An 18052-nucleotide genomic window follows, 5' to 3' on the forward strand; every position below is an offset into this window, starting at 1 on the left:
CTTGGCGTCGCTGGGGATCGACGCACAGCGCACATGATCGAATGACGGACACACGCGAGACGCAGACACACAGACAGACAGACAGACAGGTACAGTACACACACAGACAGACAGACAGGTACAGTACACAGACAGACAGACAGACAGACAGACAGACAGACAGACAGACAGACAGACAGACAGACAGACAGACAGACAGACAGAGACAGACAGACAGGTAAGGTACACAGACAGACAGACAGACAGACAGACAGACACACAGACAGACAGACACACAGACAGACAGACAGACAGACAGGTACAGTACACAGACAGACAGACAGACAGACAGACAGACAGACAGACGCATAGGCACACACACAACAATGCATCCGCGGGGAAACAAAGACAAGAAGAAGATGACAGTACGATTAATGGCTTTGTGGATGTAAATGACTAAGCCTCGTACTTTATCTAAACGTCTTAATTGGATGAGGGCATGTTAAAAATCAAAAACACACCTGATTTAACTCCAGGATCAGGTGTGACCACCACCAGTCTATGCTATAATATCTTTATAACTATGAACAGGTAATGTAGTTATATTGTAGTTGAATTGGAACTACTATGCCGCGTTATTGTAGGTTTACAAGAGGACATTGTTTCCAACTCAAACCTTTTTTCGCACTTCATGTAGTTTCCCTGACCGTCCTTCCCACAGTTTCCAAACGCGTTCCCTGCTGCGTTGACGTCTTGAAAGCAGGCGTCGTGCGCTGGCCGGGCACCTGGGACACACAACAAAATAAATAAATCCATAGTGTAAAATAAAAGTTACTATAGCAACCACTCACTCATGAGAAAAGCCATTACCCACCCCATACAGGGGTGCTTACAGTCACTTTCAAGGAGCAAACCGTTTGAGATACTTGAGTCACCATGATGTTTGCACCTCTAAGAACGACAGACAGAATATATATAGATATATATTTTTTTTTAAAGGATAAAATAAACAATTTTTCTTTTGATTTTGTTATGTCCGAAAATAATATTCTGAAAAAAAAAGAAGAGAGAACTTTTTAAAAACGCATCTTCATCACATTTTATATTTGTTACTGAAAAGTGCTCTATATTATTATTATTATCATTATTATTATTACTACTATATTACTGACTACTGACATGCACACTGTTTTGGGAATCCCTATTAACAGTGGACTAAGGAAGAAAATACTCAAATAGGTTTTAGGTAAATAATCCTTTTTATAAAGCTTTGAACTGTGATGGATGACTAATGCTGTAATACATGTTACCCAACGTTCTATGCCAATGTGGTTTAAAGGTGTAGATCGTCATGGTGATCTGCGTTCTGTACGTGAGGAGGAAAGCCGATAGATACATCACTACCCATGATGCAGATGGAGAGAGAGAGAGAGAGAGAGAGAGAGAAAGGTTGAGGTCCTTATCATCAATTATGTTAATACTGTTTAAAAAGGTGGATATTCTAATGACTATCTGGAGTCTCTAAATGCTAAAACGTAACTATGGTACGTGACAAAAGCTCTCCAGGTACTCTCTAGGTCTGTGTGTACTCTCTAGGTCTGTGTGTACTCTCTAGGTCTGTGTGTACTCTCTAGGTCTGTGGTACTCTCTAGGTCTGTGGTACTCTCTAGGTCTGTGGTACTCTATAGGTCTGTGTGTACTCTCTAGGTCTGTGTGTACTCTCTAGGTCTGTGTGTACTCTCTAGGTCTGTGGTACTCTCTAGGTCTGTGGTACTCTCTAGGTCTGTGTGTACTCTCTAGGTCTGTGGTACTCTCTAGGTCTGTGTGTACTCTCTAGGTCTGTGTGTACTCTCTAGGTCTGTGGTACTCTCTAGGTCTGTGTGTACTCTCTAGGTCTGTGGTACTCTCTAGGTCTGTGTGTACTCTCTAGGTCTGTGTGTACTCTCTAGGTCTGTGGTACTCTCTAGGTCTGTGTGTACTCTCTAGGTCTGTGTGTACTCTCTAGGTATGTGGTACTCTTTAGGTCTGTGTGTACTCTCTAGGTCTGTGTGTACTCTCTAGGTATGTGTGTACTCTCTAGATCTGTGGTACTCTCTAGGTCTGTGGTACTCTCTAGGTCTGTGGTACTCTCTAGGTCTGTGGTACTCTCTAGGTCTGTGTGTACTCTCTAGGTCTGTGGTACTCTCTAGGTCTGTGTGTACTCTCTAGGTCTGTGGTACTCTCTAGGTCTGTGGTACTCTCTAGGTCTGTGGTACTCTCTAGGTATGTGGTACTCTCTTGGTCTGTGTGTACTCTCTAGGTCTGTGGTACTCTCTAGGTCTGTGGTACTCTCTAGGTCTGTGGTACTCTCTAGGTCTGTGTGAACTCTCTAGGTCTGTGATACTCTCTAGGTCTGTGTGTACAGAAACAGAGGATGGGTATGTGTGTGGTAGTGCAGTGGGTGTGTGTGCATGTGTGTGTGTGTGTGCGTGCTAATGCAGTGTGTGTGTGTGTGTGTGTGTGTGTGTGTGGTAATGCAGTGTGTGTGTGTGTGTGTGTGTGTGTGTGTGTGTGTGGTAATGCAGTGTGTGTGTGTGTGTGTGTGTGTGTGTGTGTGTGTGTGTGTGTGTGTGTGTGTGGTAATGCAGTGTGTGTGTGTGTGTGTGTGTGTGTGTGTGTGTGTGTGGTAATGCAGTGTGTGTGTGTGTGTGTGTGTGGTAATGCAGTGTGTGTGTGTGTGTGTGTGGTAATGCAGTGTGTGTGTGTGTGTGTGTGTGTGGTAATGCAGTGTGTGTGTGTGTGTGGTAATGCAGTGTGTGCGTGTGTGTGTGTGTGTGTGTGTGTGTGTGTGTGTGTGTGTGTGTGTGTGTGTGTGTGTGTGTGTGTGTGTGTGTGTGTGTGTGTGTGTGTGTGTGTGTGTGGTAATGCAGTGTGTGTGTGTGTGGTAATGCAGTGTGTGTGTGTGTGTGTGTGTGTGTGTGTGTGTGTGTGTGTGTGTGTGTGTGTGTGTGTGTGCGTGCTAATGCAGTGGGTGTATAGGCTACAGGCTAAGAAGGGCGCAGTACTATATTTCACGAGCAGAAGTGCCAATTTCACGACCAAAGTAATTCATTGTGAAATTAGTTAGCCGAGTACCAACCGTTAACGAGATAATACTGAGGTTTCTGATTGGATGGTACAACTGTCCAAGTTCCAATATATCCCTGTAGCTCGGGTTGGCAGAGCGCGGCAGAGCGTGGCACTTGCAACGCCAAGCTAGTGGGTTCGTATTCCCGGGAGCTCCCATACCCAGCCATGACTGTATATCGTCTTGGATGAAAGCATCTGCAAAAACCTCCTATTTTATTACTATGCTTATGTGTGCAGTGTAAAAGAGGGCCGTCTCTATTCTGGTGTGTAACGTACCAGTATGTCTACATGGTTATATAGAGGCCGTACATCCCTACCGTGGTGTGTAAAGTACCAGTATGTTTACATGGTTATATAGAGGCCGTACATCCCTACCGTGGTGTGTAAAGTACCAGTGTGTTTACATGGTTATATAGAGGCCGTACATCCCTACCGTAACCCCACAGCTGCAGACACTGCTGTTCGTGGGTCAGACACATGCCGTTGTAGCAGTAGGCGTGACCATACTGGCAGGAGGATCCATCCAGCAGATAAACGTTGGACGGGCAGTAGGGAGAGCCACCAGTGCAGTACTCTGGCAGGTCGCACGCTCCCGCAGGACCACGACACATGGTACCTGCCTGCTTCAGCTGGGGGAGAGGAGGGCAAAACCAAGGAGAGAGGAGGGGGGGGGGGGGGGGGGGATTCAGTATGACGTACTTGCTTTAAAGACCATTCAGTACATGATTAACTACAGAGGGATTTAAATAAATTATTCAATCACATAAATACATAGAGATAAGGGTTATGACCATCCTAAGGAGATAGAAAAAAAGCTTTGTTCTACTTTTAAAAGACTCACAGAAGAAGTTGTAATCCTCATTAACATGAAACAAAAAACAGGAAAGTTTAAACTTGAGACGATACATAATTATTGATCAGAGAGCATATTGATAAGAGAGGAGAAGTATATATTATTGATCAGAGAGGAGAAGTAGAGGTTATTGATCAGACAGAAGTAGGGGTTATTGATCAGACAGGTGAAGTAGAGGTTATTGATCAGAGAGGAGAAGTAGGGGTTATTGATCAGAGAGGTTATTGATCAGACAGGTGAAGTAGAGGTTATTGATCAGACAGGTGAAGTAGAGGTTATTGATAAGACAGATTAAGTAGAGGTTATTGATCAGACAGGAGAAGTATAGGTTATTTATCAGATAGGAGAAGTAGAGGTTATTGATCAGAAAGAAGAAGTAGAGTTTATTGATCAGACAGGAGAAGTAGAGGTTATTGATCAGACAGGAGAATTAGAGGTTTTTGATCAGACAGAAGAAGTAGAGGTTATTGATCAGAGAGGAGAAGTAGAGGTTATTGATCAGAGAGGTTATTGATCAGACAGGAGAAGTAAAGGTTATTGATCAGAGAGGAGAAGTAGAGGTTATTGATCAGACAGGTGAAGTAGAGGTTTTTGATCAGACAGGAGAATTAGAGGTTATTGATCAGACAGAAGAAGTTGAGGTTATTGATCAGACAGAAGAAGTAGAGGTTATTGATCAGAGAGGAGAAGTATAGGTTATTGATCAGAGAGGTTATTGATCAGACAGGAGATGTAGAGGTTATTGATCAGATAGGAGAAGTAGAGGTTATTGATCAGACAGAAGAAGTAGAGGTTATTGATCAGAGAGGAGAAGTAGAGGTTATTGATCGGACAGGAGAAGTAGAAGTTATTGATCAGAGAGGTTATTGATCAGAGAGGAGAAGTAGAGGTTATTGATCAGAGAGGTTATTGATCAGACAGGAGATGTAGAGGTTATTGATCAGACAGAAGAAGCACAGGTTATTGATCAGAGAGGTTATTGATCAGACAGGAGATGTAGAGGTTATTGATCAGATAGGAGAAGTAGAGGTTATTGATCAGACATGATAAGTAGAGGTTATTGATCAGACAGGCGAATTAGAGGTTATTGATCAGACAGAAGAAGTAGAGGTTATTGATCAGAGAGGAGAAGTAGAGGTTATTGATCAGAGAGGTGAAGTAGAGGTTATTGATCGGACAGGAGAAGTAGAAGTTATTGATCAGAGAGGTTATTGATCAGACAGGAGAAGTAGAGTTATTGATCAGACAGGAGAAGTAGAGGATATTGATCAGACAGGAGAAGTAGAGGTTATTGATCAGAGAGGTTATTGATCAGACAGGAGAAGTAGAGGATATTTTAAGTGCTTTAAGTGAGATGACATCCGCCCATGTGTGTGTTTCATACCTTACAGCCCTCGTGTGTGTGTGTGTTTCATACCTTACAGCCCTTGTGTGTGTGTGTGTTTCATACCTTACAGCCCTCGCAACACACCCCGTGGGCGCACTGAGCCTCTGCCTTCAGACTGCAGTTGTTGGCGTTGCAGCAGTCATTACTGCACTCCTATAGATAAAAATACACACACACACACACACACACACACACAGTTACCACGTTTAGCCAAATCAATGAGGCACGACCTTGTGCCCGCACAAACACACACATTCGGTTCACATCCCAACTCCTCTGCTCTTTGACTCTGTCTCCAGTTGTGGCGTTGGGGTGACAGCACTGATCGACACGTCAAAGTTTTGGAGATGGAGGAAGTGGAAAAAGACATCCAACCGCACAGAACGCTGTCACACAGAGATGAAAATGACATCTCTTCCCCGTTGCCATGGCGTTCCCTACCGCCGTCGAGCCACAGATATTCTAAACTCGACGTGGGAGTTGAAGGATGAGAAACGGCAATTATACCGCAGGGAGAGAATGGATCAGGGAGAGAGAGAGAGAGAGAGAGAGAGACTACACAGAGGAAAATAAACACTACATCAACCTCCCAGACAGACCCCCTGTGGTGTTTAGAGTAAATCAGTGTTCGAGTTAGAATGCGTCAAGGTGACTTCCAGTACTAGACAGTTTTCATAGCGTACTTTCCATAGCAAAATAATTTTTAAAAAGTTCCTTGGAAGAGCTGAGAAATGGGAAAGTTGGGATATGATTGACAAGGTTGGAAATAAAAACAGTTGTTTTTTTTGCCAAGCACACATACGTTTGTCTGCGTGTGTGGCAATGCGTAATAACGTCAATTCTTCTGAAGCGACAGGATACTAAAAGACGACACCATGAAGCGAGCATTCTGGTGCCGTGTCAAAACAGGTGGCTTCTTGTCAGACGGCTGCGGTGTCTGCCGACGCCGACTCACTGCCAGTTGTGATTTAAGTCAAAACAGCCTCCACATCATCAGCATTTCTGTCAGCTAGAAATTAACCTCTCCCTGTTTTCAATTCACACTTCCTCACAAATTAAGCCAGAGGTTTTACTTACTTAACTGTAATTCCATAAAAGTAAAAACAACAATTCAAAGTCTCTAGAAAACTTTTTAAACATCTCTAAAAAAAATAAAACAATTGTTTTACCGACTCAAAGGATTCTGGACGATTGACAGACACAATATCAAACACAAGCGACGATACGCTAAGTCGCTCGGCGTGTCTGAGGTGAGGGATCCTAACGGCTAATAGAGCGGCAGGCTTGTCTCACCTCTGGCTCTCCGCAGTCGCACTCTTCTCCGTCCTCCACAAAGCCGTTGCCACACCTCTTGCCCCCGACCAGGTCCTTCATGTCGGGCATGTTGAAGAGGCACATCCCCCCTCCCTTCTGGAAGTAGTTGTCCAGGTCCAGCTTACTGCAGCGGCTGAACACCCGGGGAAATGGATGCCTGTTGGCGAAAAGAAAGCAAACATTACAAAGATCCACAATGCAGAACACCATTGTGAACAGTTGCCATCATGTTCAGTTTCAGAGTGTGTTCTTTAGAGCGGCGGCCATCTTGGATGTCTAGGTGACCATTTTGGATCTCTGGTAGCCATGTTGGATCTAAAAACCTGTTCATTCTTACCCGGTGGCAGCAGCCATCACGCAGCCCCCTTGCTCCGCAGTCGCCTCCACACAGCAGCCCTCGTGGTCGTGGCTCATCCCAAAATTATGTCCGATTTCATGGGCCATGGTGGCGGCAGCTCCGATGGGTAAATCCGAATGGTCCTGAGGGACCACATTAGCAAAAGGACTCATTTGTATGGGATTAAGCATTAACAGCAAAAACACCTAGTCTCAATTTAACAGCTTTAAAAAGATTTCACAAATCTTTCGCTTTCAGACCATCTTACAATTCACTGAAACGGGCCAACACATAGACCCGCGGTGCCCCCTGTATATAACCCCGCACATGCTTGTTCTACCTGGTCTACTGTCTGATGTCACGTGGTTGGTGATAAACTGTTGTACAACGAGGGAAATGTAAAACTATTCAGAGTTCAGCTGAACGGCAGAGAATGCTAATCACTAATTTAGGGGGGGGTCGGTCTGTGTCAAAGAACTAGGATGACCTATTCCATTGAGGTCACGCTGCTCCTGACACCCCACAAACCAAGACCTCTCCCATGCCTTTTCTCTTTGGCAAGTGGCTATCCGGGATTCCTTGGGACGTCCATACCCCCGTAAACTCTAACCCTTAACCCCTAACCCATAACCCATAACCATAACCCTAACCTGACCCCTTACCTTAGTAAACTTTTTAAATTGAAACTGCATTGAGAGGACGTCAGAGTGGGACATCACAAGGAACCAGTCTAAACTTTTCCATTTCTCAGTGCTGTTGTGTCTAGGTGGGTCGTGGATATATATATATATATCGTGGAAATCGTGGATATATATATACCTGCTGTCATGTTAGGATCACACTATCCTCCACTACCTCGGAGAACTGAACCAGTAGAGCCTATTAGAGGCTAATCAAGTGTGGAAGAGCTATCGATTTCTCTGGCCCACAGAAACACACAGGTATGGAGACACACACACACACACCACACACACACACACCACACACACACACACACACTATACATAATGTGAGGAGCCATACACACGCACACACGACACACACACACACATTTATCCTCCATCCTAGCTACCCAACTCACCACATTAATGCCTCCAGAGTTCTCCAGACTACACATCCCCTCCAGCGGTGCCATCCCTATGGTGGTCCCTTTAAATATCACTCCCCTGTCAGCGGGAAATGAAGAAAAAAAAATCACTTCACCTTCATTTTTTTACTCTCTCTCTCTCAGTTCAGTATGGACGCGCTCGGGCACGGAGGGATCTGGGACGATGCACTTTAATTACAGAGAACAGTCTAGTAGTGGAAGGATGACATCCTTTCCTGAGACCTTTCTCAGAGCGCCTCAGGGGGGCTATGCAATGACGTCTCTCGGAGCTTGTTGTCACTTAAGATTCCCGAAACAAATCAAAAAAGCTGCTCCTTAAAATTAGAACCACTAGCCAGGTGCTATCTGGAAACTAATTACCTCCAGCGAAGAGGCCTCCAATTTACTGTTTACGGATGACTGTGTGTTTGGCAGTCAAGCTGTGCCATGTGTGTGTGTGTGTGTGTGTGTGTGTGTGTGTGTGTGTGTGTATGTGTTTGGCAGTCAAGCTGTGCCGTGTGTGTGTGTGTGTGTGTGTGTGTGTGTGTGTGTGTGTGTGTGTGTGTGTGTGTGTGTGTGTGTGTGTGTATGCGTGTATTTGGCAGACTCACTGAGCTGTGATGTTCTAATTACACCTAACTGAGCTGTGATGTTCTAATTACACCTAACTGAGCTGAGATGTTCTAATTACACCTAACTGAGCTGTGATGTTCTAATTACACCTAACTGAGCTGTGATGTTCTAATTACACCTAATTACACCTATCTGAGCTGTGATGTTCTAATTACACCTAATTACACCTAACTGAGCTGTGATGTTCTAATTACACCTAACTGAGCTGTGATGTTCTAATTACACCTAACTGAGCTGTGATGTTCTAATTACACCTAACTGATCTGTGATGTTCTAATTACACCTAATTACACCTAACTGAGCTGTGATGTTCTAATTACACCTACCTGAGCTGTGATGTTCTAATTACACCTAACTGAGCTGTGATGTTCTAATTACACCTAACTGATCTGTGATGTTCTAATTACACCTAACTGAGCTGTGATGTTCTAATTACACCTAACTGAGCTGTGATGTTCTAATTACACCTAACTGAGCTGTGATATTCTAATTACACCTAACTGGGGTGTGATGTTCTAATTACACCTAACTGAGCTGTGATGTTCTAATTACACCTAACTGAGCTGTGATATTCTAATTACACCTAACTGGGGTGTGATGTTCTAATTACACCTAACTGAGCTGTGATGTTCTAATTACACCTAACTGGGGTATGATGTTCTAATTACATCTAACTGAGCTGTGATGTTCTAATTACACCTAATTACACCTATCTGAGCTGTGATGTTCTAATTACACCTAATTACACCTAACTGAGCTGTGATGTTCTAATTACACCTAACTGACCTGTGATGTTCTAATTACACATACTTACACCTAATTACATCTAACTGAGCTGTAAAGTTCTAATTACACCTAATTACACCTAACTGAGCTGTGATGTTCTAATTACACCTAATTACACCTAACTGAGCTGTGATGTTCTAATTACACCTAACTGAGCTGTGATGTTCTAATTACACCTAACTGAGCTGTGATGTTCTAATTACACCTAACTGAGCTGCGATGTTCTAATTACACCTAACTGAGCTGTGATGTTCTAATTACACCTAACTGAGCTGTGATGTTCTAATTACACATAATTACACCTAATTACACCTAACTGAGCTGTGATGTTCTAATTACACCTAATTACACCTAACTGAGCTGTGATGTTCTAATTACACCTAACTGAGCTGTGATGTTCTAATTACAGCTAACTGAGCTGTGATGTTCTAATTACACCAAACTGAGCTGTGATGTTCTAATTACACCTAACTGAGCTGTGATGTTCTAATTACACCTAACTGAGCTGTGATGTTCTAATTACACCTAATTACACCTATCTGAGCTGTGATGTTCTAATTACACCTAATTACACCTAACTGAGCTGTGATGTTCTAATTACACCTAACTGAGCTGTGATGTTCTAATTACACCTAACTGAGCTGTGATGTTCTAATTACACCTAATTACACCTATCTGAGCTGTTATGTTCTAATTACACCTAATTACACCTAACTGAGCTGCGATGCTCTAATTACACCTAATTACACCTAACTGAGCTGTGATGTTCTAATTACACCAAACTGAGCTGTGATGTTCTAATTACACATACTTACACCTAATTACATCTAACTGAGCTGTAATGTTCTAATTACACCTAATTACACCTAACTGAGCTGTGATGTTCTAATTACACCTAATTACACCTAACTGAGCTGTGATGTTCTAATTACACCTAATTACACCTAACTGAGCTGCGATGTTCTAATTACACCTAACTGAGCTGTGATGTTCTAATTACACCTAACTGAGCTGTGATGTTCTAATTACACCTAACTGAGCTGCGATGTTCTAATTACACCTAACTGAGCTGTGATGTTCCAATTACACCTAACTGAGCTGTGATGTTCTAATTACACCTAACTGAGCTGTTATGTTCCAATTACACCTAATTACACCTATCTGAGCTGTGATGTTCTAATTACACCTAATTACACCTAATTACACCTAATTACACATAACTGAGCTGTGATGTTCTAATTACACCTAACTGAGCTGTGATGTTCTAATTACACCTATCTGAGCTGTGATGTTCTAATTACACCTAACTGAGCTGTGATGTTCTAATTACACCTAACTGAGCTGGGATGTTCTAATTACACCTAACTGAGCTGTGATGTTCTATTTACACCTAACTGAGCTGTGATGTTCTAATTACACCTAACTGAGCTGTGATGTTCTAATTACACCTAACTGAGCTGCGATGTTCCAATTACACCTAACTGAGCTGTGATGTTCTAATTACACCTAACTGAGCTGTGATGTTCTAATTACACCTAATTACACCTAATTACACCTAATTACACATAACTGAGCTGTGATGTTCTAATTACACCTAACTGAGCTGTGATGTTCCAATTACACCTAACTGAGCTGTGATGTTCTAATTACACCTAACTGAGCTGTTATGTTCTAATTACACCTATCTGAGCTGCGGTGTTCTAATTACACCTAATTACACCTAATTACACCTAACTGAGCTGTGATGTTCTAATTATACCTAATTACACCTAACTGAGCTGTGATGTTCTAATTACACCTAACTGAGCTGGGATGTTCTAATTACACCTAACTGAGCTGTGATGTTCTATTTACACCTAACTGAGCTTTGATGTTCTAATTACACCTAATTACACCTAACTGAGCTGGGATGTTCTAATTACACCTAACTGAGCTGTGATGTTCTAATTACACCTAACTGAGCTGTGATGTTCTAATTACACCTAACTGAGCTGTGATGTTCTAATTATACCTAATTACACCTAACTGAGCTGGGATGTTCTAATTACACCTAACTGAGCTGTGATGTTCTAATTACACCTAACTGAGCTGTGATGTTCTATTGACACCTAACTGAGCTTTGATGTTCTAATTACACCTAATTACACCTAACTGAGCTGTGATATTCTAATTACACCTAACTGAGCTGTGATGTTCTAATTACACCTAACTGAGCTGTGATGTTCTAATTATACCTAATTACACCTAACTGAGCTGGGATGTTCTAATTACACCTAACTGAGCTGTGATGTTCTAATTACACCTAACTGAGCTGTGATGTTCTAATTACACCTAACTGAGCTGGGATGTTCTAATTACACCTAACTGAGCTGTGATGTTCTATTTACAACTAACTGAGCTGTGATGTTCTAATTACACCTAATTACACCTAACTGAGCTGGGATGTTCTAATTACACCCAACTGAGCTGTGATGTTCTAATTACACCTAACTGAGCTGTGATGTTCTAATTACACCTAACTGAGCTGTGATGTTCTAATTACACCTAACTGAGCTGTGATGTTCTAATTACACCTAACTGAGCTGTGATGTTCTAATTACACCTAATTACACCTAACTGAGCTGTGATGTTCTAATTACACTTAACTCAGCTGTGATGTTCTAATTACACATAACTGAGCTGTTATGTTCTAATTACACCTAACTGAGCTGCGATGTTCTAATTACACCTAACTGAGCTGTGATGTTCTAATTACACCTACTGAGCTGCGATGTTCTAATTACACCTAACTGAGCTGTGATGTTCTAATTACACCCAATTACACCTAACTGAGCTGTGATGTTCTAATTACACCTAACTGAGCTGTGATGTTCTAATTACACCTAACTGAGCTGTGATGTTCTAATTTTGGGCAGGGGGAGGGATTTACACTGCTGCTACTCGCTGTTTGTTATCTATGCATGGTCACTTTACCCTATATGTACAGTGCCTTGCAAAAGTATTCATCCCCCTTGGTGTTTTTCCTATTTTGTTGCATTACAACCTGTAATTTAAATGGATTTTTATTTGGATTTCATGTAATGGACATAAACAAAATAGTCCAAATTGGTGAAGTGAAATGAAAAAAAAGAACTTGTTTCAAAAAATTATACAAAATAAAAAAGTGAAAAGTGGTGCGTGCATTTATCACCCATAATTCACCCAGTATTTATACACCTGTTCTGAAAGGCCCCAGAGTCTGCAACACCTCTAAGCAAGGGGCACCACCAAGCAAGCGGCACCATGAAGACCAAGGAGCTCTCCAAACAGGTCAAGGACAAAGTTGTGGAGAAGTACAGATCAGGGTTGAGTTATAAAAAAATATCAGAAACTTTGAACATCCCACGGAGCACCATTAAATACATTATATAAAATATGTCACCACAACAAACCTGTCAAGAGAGGGCCGCCCACCAAAACTCACGGACCAGGCAACGAGGGCATTAATCAGAGAGACAACAAAGAGACCAAAGATAACCCTGAAGGAGCTGCGAAGTTACACAGCAGAGATTGGAGTATCTGTCCATAGGACCACTTGAAGCAGTACATTCCACAGAGCTGGGCTTTATGGAAGTGTGGCCAGAAAAAAAGTCATTGCTTAAAAAAAAAAAATAAGCAAACACATTTGGTGTTTGCCAAAAGGCATGTGGGAGACTCCCCAAACATATGGAAGAAGGTACTCTGGTCAGATGAGACTAAAATGTAGCTTTTTGGCCATCAAGGAAAATACTATGTCTGGCGCAAACCCAACACCTCTCATCACCCCGAGAATACCATGTTTTTCCATCGACAGGGACTAGGAAACTGGTCAGAATTGAAGGAATAATGGATGGCACTAAATACAGGGAAATTCTTGAGGGAAACTTGTTTCGGTCTTCCATAGATTTGAGACTGGGATGGAGGTTCACCTTGCAGCAGGACAATGACCCTAAGCATACTGCTAAAGCGACACTCGAGTGGTTTAAGAGGAAACATTTAAATGTCTTGGAATGGCCTAGTCAAAGCCCATACCTCAATCCAATTGAGAATCTGTGGTATGACTTAAAGATTGCTTTACACCCGCTGAAGGAGCTGGAGCAGTTTTGCCTTGAAGAATGGGCAAAAATCCCAGTGGCTAGATGTGCCAAGCTTATAGAGACATACCCCAAGAGACTTGCAGCTGTAATTGTAGCAAAAGGTGGCTCTACAAAGTATTGACTTAGGGTGGGGGGGTGAATAGTTATGCACGCTCAAGTTTTCTGTTTTTTTGTCTTATTTTTTGTTTATTTCACAATAAATAAATACAATTGCATCTTCATAGTGGTAGGCATGGTGTGTAAATCAAATGATACAACCCCACCAAAAATCTATTTTAATTCCAGGTCGTAAGGCAACAAAATAGTAAATGTGCCAAGGGGGGTGAATAGTTCCGCAAGCCACTGTACAAATTACCTCAACTAACCTGTAACACATAGACCCGGTAGCGGTGCCCCCTGTATATAGCCCCGCACATAGACCCGCGGTGCCCCCTGTATATAGCCCCTCACACCTAGACCCGGTAGCGGTGCCCCCTGTATATAGCCTCACACATAGACCCGGTAGCGGTACCCCCTGTATATAGCCTCACACATAGACCCGGTAGCGGTGCCCCCTGTATATAGCCCCGCACATAGACCCGGTAGCGGTGCCCCCTGTATATAGCCTCACAAATAGACCCGGTAGCGGTGCCCCCTGTAAATAGCCTCACACATAGACCCGGTAGCGGTGCCCCCTGTATATAGCCCCGCACATAGACCCGGTAGCGGTGCTCCCTGTATTCAGCCCTGCACATAGACCCAGTAGCGGTGCCCCCTGTATATAGCCTCACACATAGACCCGCGGTGCCCCCTGTATATAGCCCCGCACATAGACCCGCGGTGCCCCCTGTATATAGCCCTGCACATAGACCCGCGGTGCCCCCTGTATATAGCCTCACACATAGACCCGGTAGCGGTGCCCCCTGTAAATAGCCTCACACTTAGACCCGGTAGCGGTGCCCCCTGTATATAGCCCCGCACATAGACCCGGTAGCGGTGCTCCCTGTATTCAGCCCTGCACATAGACCCAGTAGCGGTGCCCCCTGTATATAGCCCCGCACATAGACCCGCGGTGCCCCCTGTATATAGCCCTGCACATAGACCCGCGGTGCCCCCTGTATATAGCCCTGCACATAGACCCGCGGTGCCCCCTGTATATAGCCCTGCACATAGACCCGTGGTGCCCCCTGTATATAGCCCTGCACATAGACCCGTGGTGCCCCCTGTATATAGCCCTGCACATAGACCCGTGGTGCCCCCTGTATATAGCCCTGCACATAGACCCGTGGTGCCCCCTGTATATAGCCCTGCACATAGACCCGTGGTGCCCCCTGTATATAGCCCTGCACATAGACCCGCGGTGCCCCCTGTATATAGCCCTGCACATAGACCCGTGGTGCCCCCTGTATATAGCCCTGCACATAGACCCGCGGTGCCCCCTGTATATAGCCCTGCACATAGACCCGTGGTGCCCCCTGTATATAGCCCTGCACATAGACCCGTGGTGCCCCCTGTATATAGCCCTGCACATAGACCCGCGGTGCCCCCTGTATATAGCCCTGCACATAGACCCGCGGTGCCCCCTGTATATAGCCCCGCACATAGACCCGTGGTGCCCCCTGTATTAGTCTCATTATTCTTATTTCATTGTGTTACTTTTTCAATTTTATTTTGTACTTTATTTTATTGACTGAATATTTTCTTAACTCTATTTTCTTAAAACTACATTGCTGGTTAAGGGCTGTTGTATTCGGCGCATGTGACAAATAATCATTTTAATTGCTGTCGGGTTAAGAGTGTGTGTGTGTGTGTGTGTGTGTGTGTTAGTGATCTTTACTAACGTCAGTAGCTGTGCGTTGTCGTGCTTCTTGCGGGACTTAAGCTTCTGTCTCCACTGTAGGAAGGACCAGAGTGTGGTGTTGGGCTCCTCTGTAATGATGCACTCATCCCTCTCCTTCCATACCTCCAGACCAATCAGAGGCACCCGGATGTTCAGAGCCCTGTAGAACTGAACCACAACACAACACAACCGCCTGGCATCACTGACAGCAACAGGCAACACTCACGGCAACAGGCAACACTCACGGCAACAGATATCACTCACGGCAACAGGCAACACTCATGGCAACAGATATTACTCACGGCAACAGATATCACTCACGGCAACAGATATCACTCACGGCAACAAATATCACTCACGGCAACAGGCAACACTCACGGCAACAGGCAACACTCACGGCAATGGGGTCACACAGAGACATATGTTTGGTTTTTCATTGTGACTAGGGCATTTCTAAATAGACAAATTTAGATTGTTCAAAATCTATCATTTTCAATCACTTTGATCATTCTGATGACACAACAAATGGCAACATTGGAAAGGACTAGAAAGACAATTAATCTTAGAAATATCAGAGAACCGTGTGGAAGTTTAATGATATGTCAGTAGGTGATTTATAAAACCAGACTCTCTCTCCCGGCCCTGATACACTATCCATTTTGTTGACACATAAATTGAGCTCTCTTTACTCCCCCTGCGGATTGTATCTAAGACACACACATCACCACGCCGACTTACCTTATCAACATAATTGGCAATCTCCATTATCCTCAGCTTGGTTTTTTGGTAGTCCTTATTCTGTCGTTTATACTAGATTACAAAGGGAGATGGAATAGCATTCAGTGGCAAATATAAAATCAATAGTGACAAATGTTCAACCAAACACAATACATTTTTTTTTTTAAATGGGCGTCCTCAATAGAACAAGAGAGATCCAGAAGAGAAATCCTGTCCCACTTCACCATCTCTGTCCCACTTCACCATCTCTGCCCCCACTTCATCATCGTAGTAGGTACCAATTAAGAACAGGAGTGGACCAAATACTGTATTCTGATTGGTCACCGCCGTGCACTGTTACCACGGCGTCATATTCACATTGCACCTAACAGTAGCCAACTGTAACGTAGAATAGACCGTTATGGAAGACATATCTATTCCTTCCTGGCCGGCTGGAGCACATTGTCTATTTAGGACTGGTAATGAGCTCTCGGTCTCCCACCATTAGACCCAACTAGAAACGTTCATCATTAACATGACAAATCCTTTCCTCTGGTCTCTTCTACGCTGCTCTCTATCAGTAAGGAAAAGGTGCTTCAGCCCATCAGCCAGCAACATAATTATACACTATTTCACAAAGTAGGCAGAGTTGAGGATGTGTGAGGACCATTATGTCAGAGTTGAGGATGAGTGAGGGCCATGATGTCAGAGTTAAGGATGAGTGAGGACCATTATGTTACTAACGAGTTGAGGATGAGTGAGAACCATTATGTCAGAGTTGAGGATGAGTGAGGGCCATGATGTCAGAGTTAAGGATGAGTGAGGACCATTATGTTACTAACGAGTTGAGGATGATTGAGGACCATGATGTCAGAGTTGAGGATGATTGAGGACCATGATGTTAGATGAGATAATTATTGTTCACAATGTTCCCCGTGTCCATTTGATACCTCAATGGTTCAATGGGTTGGTTGACGTCCCTGGACGGATGTGACACACACACTTGACTTTACGCACACACGCACGCACACACTCGACTCTGCAAACACACACACACACTCAACCGTGTGCACATAAATTCATACATACATTCACACACACACACACACACACACACACACACACACAAACACATACGCACTTGCCCCGCTCTGATCAAAGGGACAATAACGAATAGCTCCACTTGTTGTTGGCTAGCTAGCTTACCAGTGTACTGTCAGCCACGATGTACAGCTCCATGTACTTGGTAGTGCCCCAGGCATTTCGTCTCACCTGTTTCCAAATAGAGTAAGATCAGAAAGGGAGGAGGGACACAGTGAGGGGTTATTTGGTCCGTTTGGTATAATGGCCACACAATTGAATGGTCACAGCAATTCAGGACTGAATTGTGTCCCCTCTCTGTTAGAAATGATCACCCACCATTTCACCCTATTGTCGTGGTGGTAAAAAAAGGGGGGGGGGGGGGGGGGCTTGTTTTTAACCATGGCAACAGACTGAGCTTTTCACAGTGGTAAAACAGAAATGACACAATGGAAGAAAAACATACCGAGGTCTGTGACACGTTACAATCTCAGTATCTTTCTATCAGTCATTTTCCGCTTTGCTAATACTTGATTACAGCTATTAGGCAGAGGCACTGTGGTAATTAAAATACATTGATTTATACATGGCTGTCTTGCCCGGGCCAGATAGAAGGCCAATATTGTGGCCTAGCAGGGTTCCAAGGTAGTGCTGTGGCCTTCTTGGACTGCTAGAGACATATGGGGGGATGGAAAGAGAGTGTTGAGGGAGAGAGAGAGAGAGCGACAGAGAGGGGTAAGGGGGAGAGATAGAGAGAGAGAAGAGGGAGACAGAGAGACAGAGAGAGAAAGAGACAGAGAAAGACAGAAAGAAAGAGAAAGACAGAGAAAGAGAGAG

The 18052-nt window shown here is 43.7% G+C and overlaps 1 protein-coding gene across 1 annotated transcript in view; it reads right to left on the reverse strand.

Annotated features, from left to right (window-relative positions):
• The window catches only part of adam19a (ADAM metallopeptidase domain 19a), a 220773-nt gene that overhangs the window by 16784 nt on the left and 185937 nt on the right, over positions 1-18052 (reverse strand). The window contains exons 8-17 of the mRNA XM_090213379.1: positions 17342-17407; positions 16157-16228; positions 15420-15586; positions 8060-8144; positions 6979-7121; positions 6621-6798; positions 5391-5480; positions 3521-3716; positions 656-764; positions 1-10 (exon numbers count right to left, since the gene is read on the reverse strand). The exon at positions 1-10 is cut by the window's left edge and continues 195 nt beyond it. Coding sequence (XP_090069505.1) covers positions 1-10; positions 656-764; positions 3521-3716; positions 5391-5480; positions 6621-6798; positions 6979-7121; positions 8060-8144; positions 15420-15586; positions 16157-16228; positions 17342-17407 — 1116 coding nt within the window. The remainder of the gene's footprint in view (positions 11-655; positions 765-3520; positions 3717-5390; positions 5481-6620; positions 6799-6978; positions 7122-8059; positions 8145-15419; positions 15587-16156; positions 16229-17341; positions 17408-18052) is intronic.

Source organism: Oncorhynchus mykiss, chromosome 21 (genome assembly GCF_057628025.1).
Source record: "Oncorhynchus mykiss isolate SJ-2025 chromosome 21, ASM5762802v1, whole genome shotgun sequence".
NCBI lineage: Eukaryota > Metazoa > Chordata > Actinopteri > Salmoniformes > Salmonidae > Oncorhynchus > Oncorhynchus mykiss.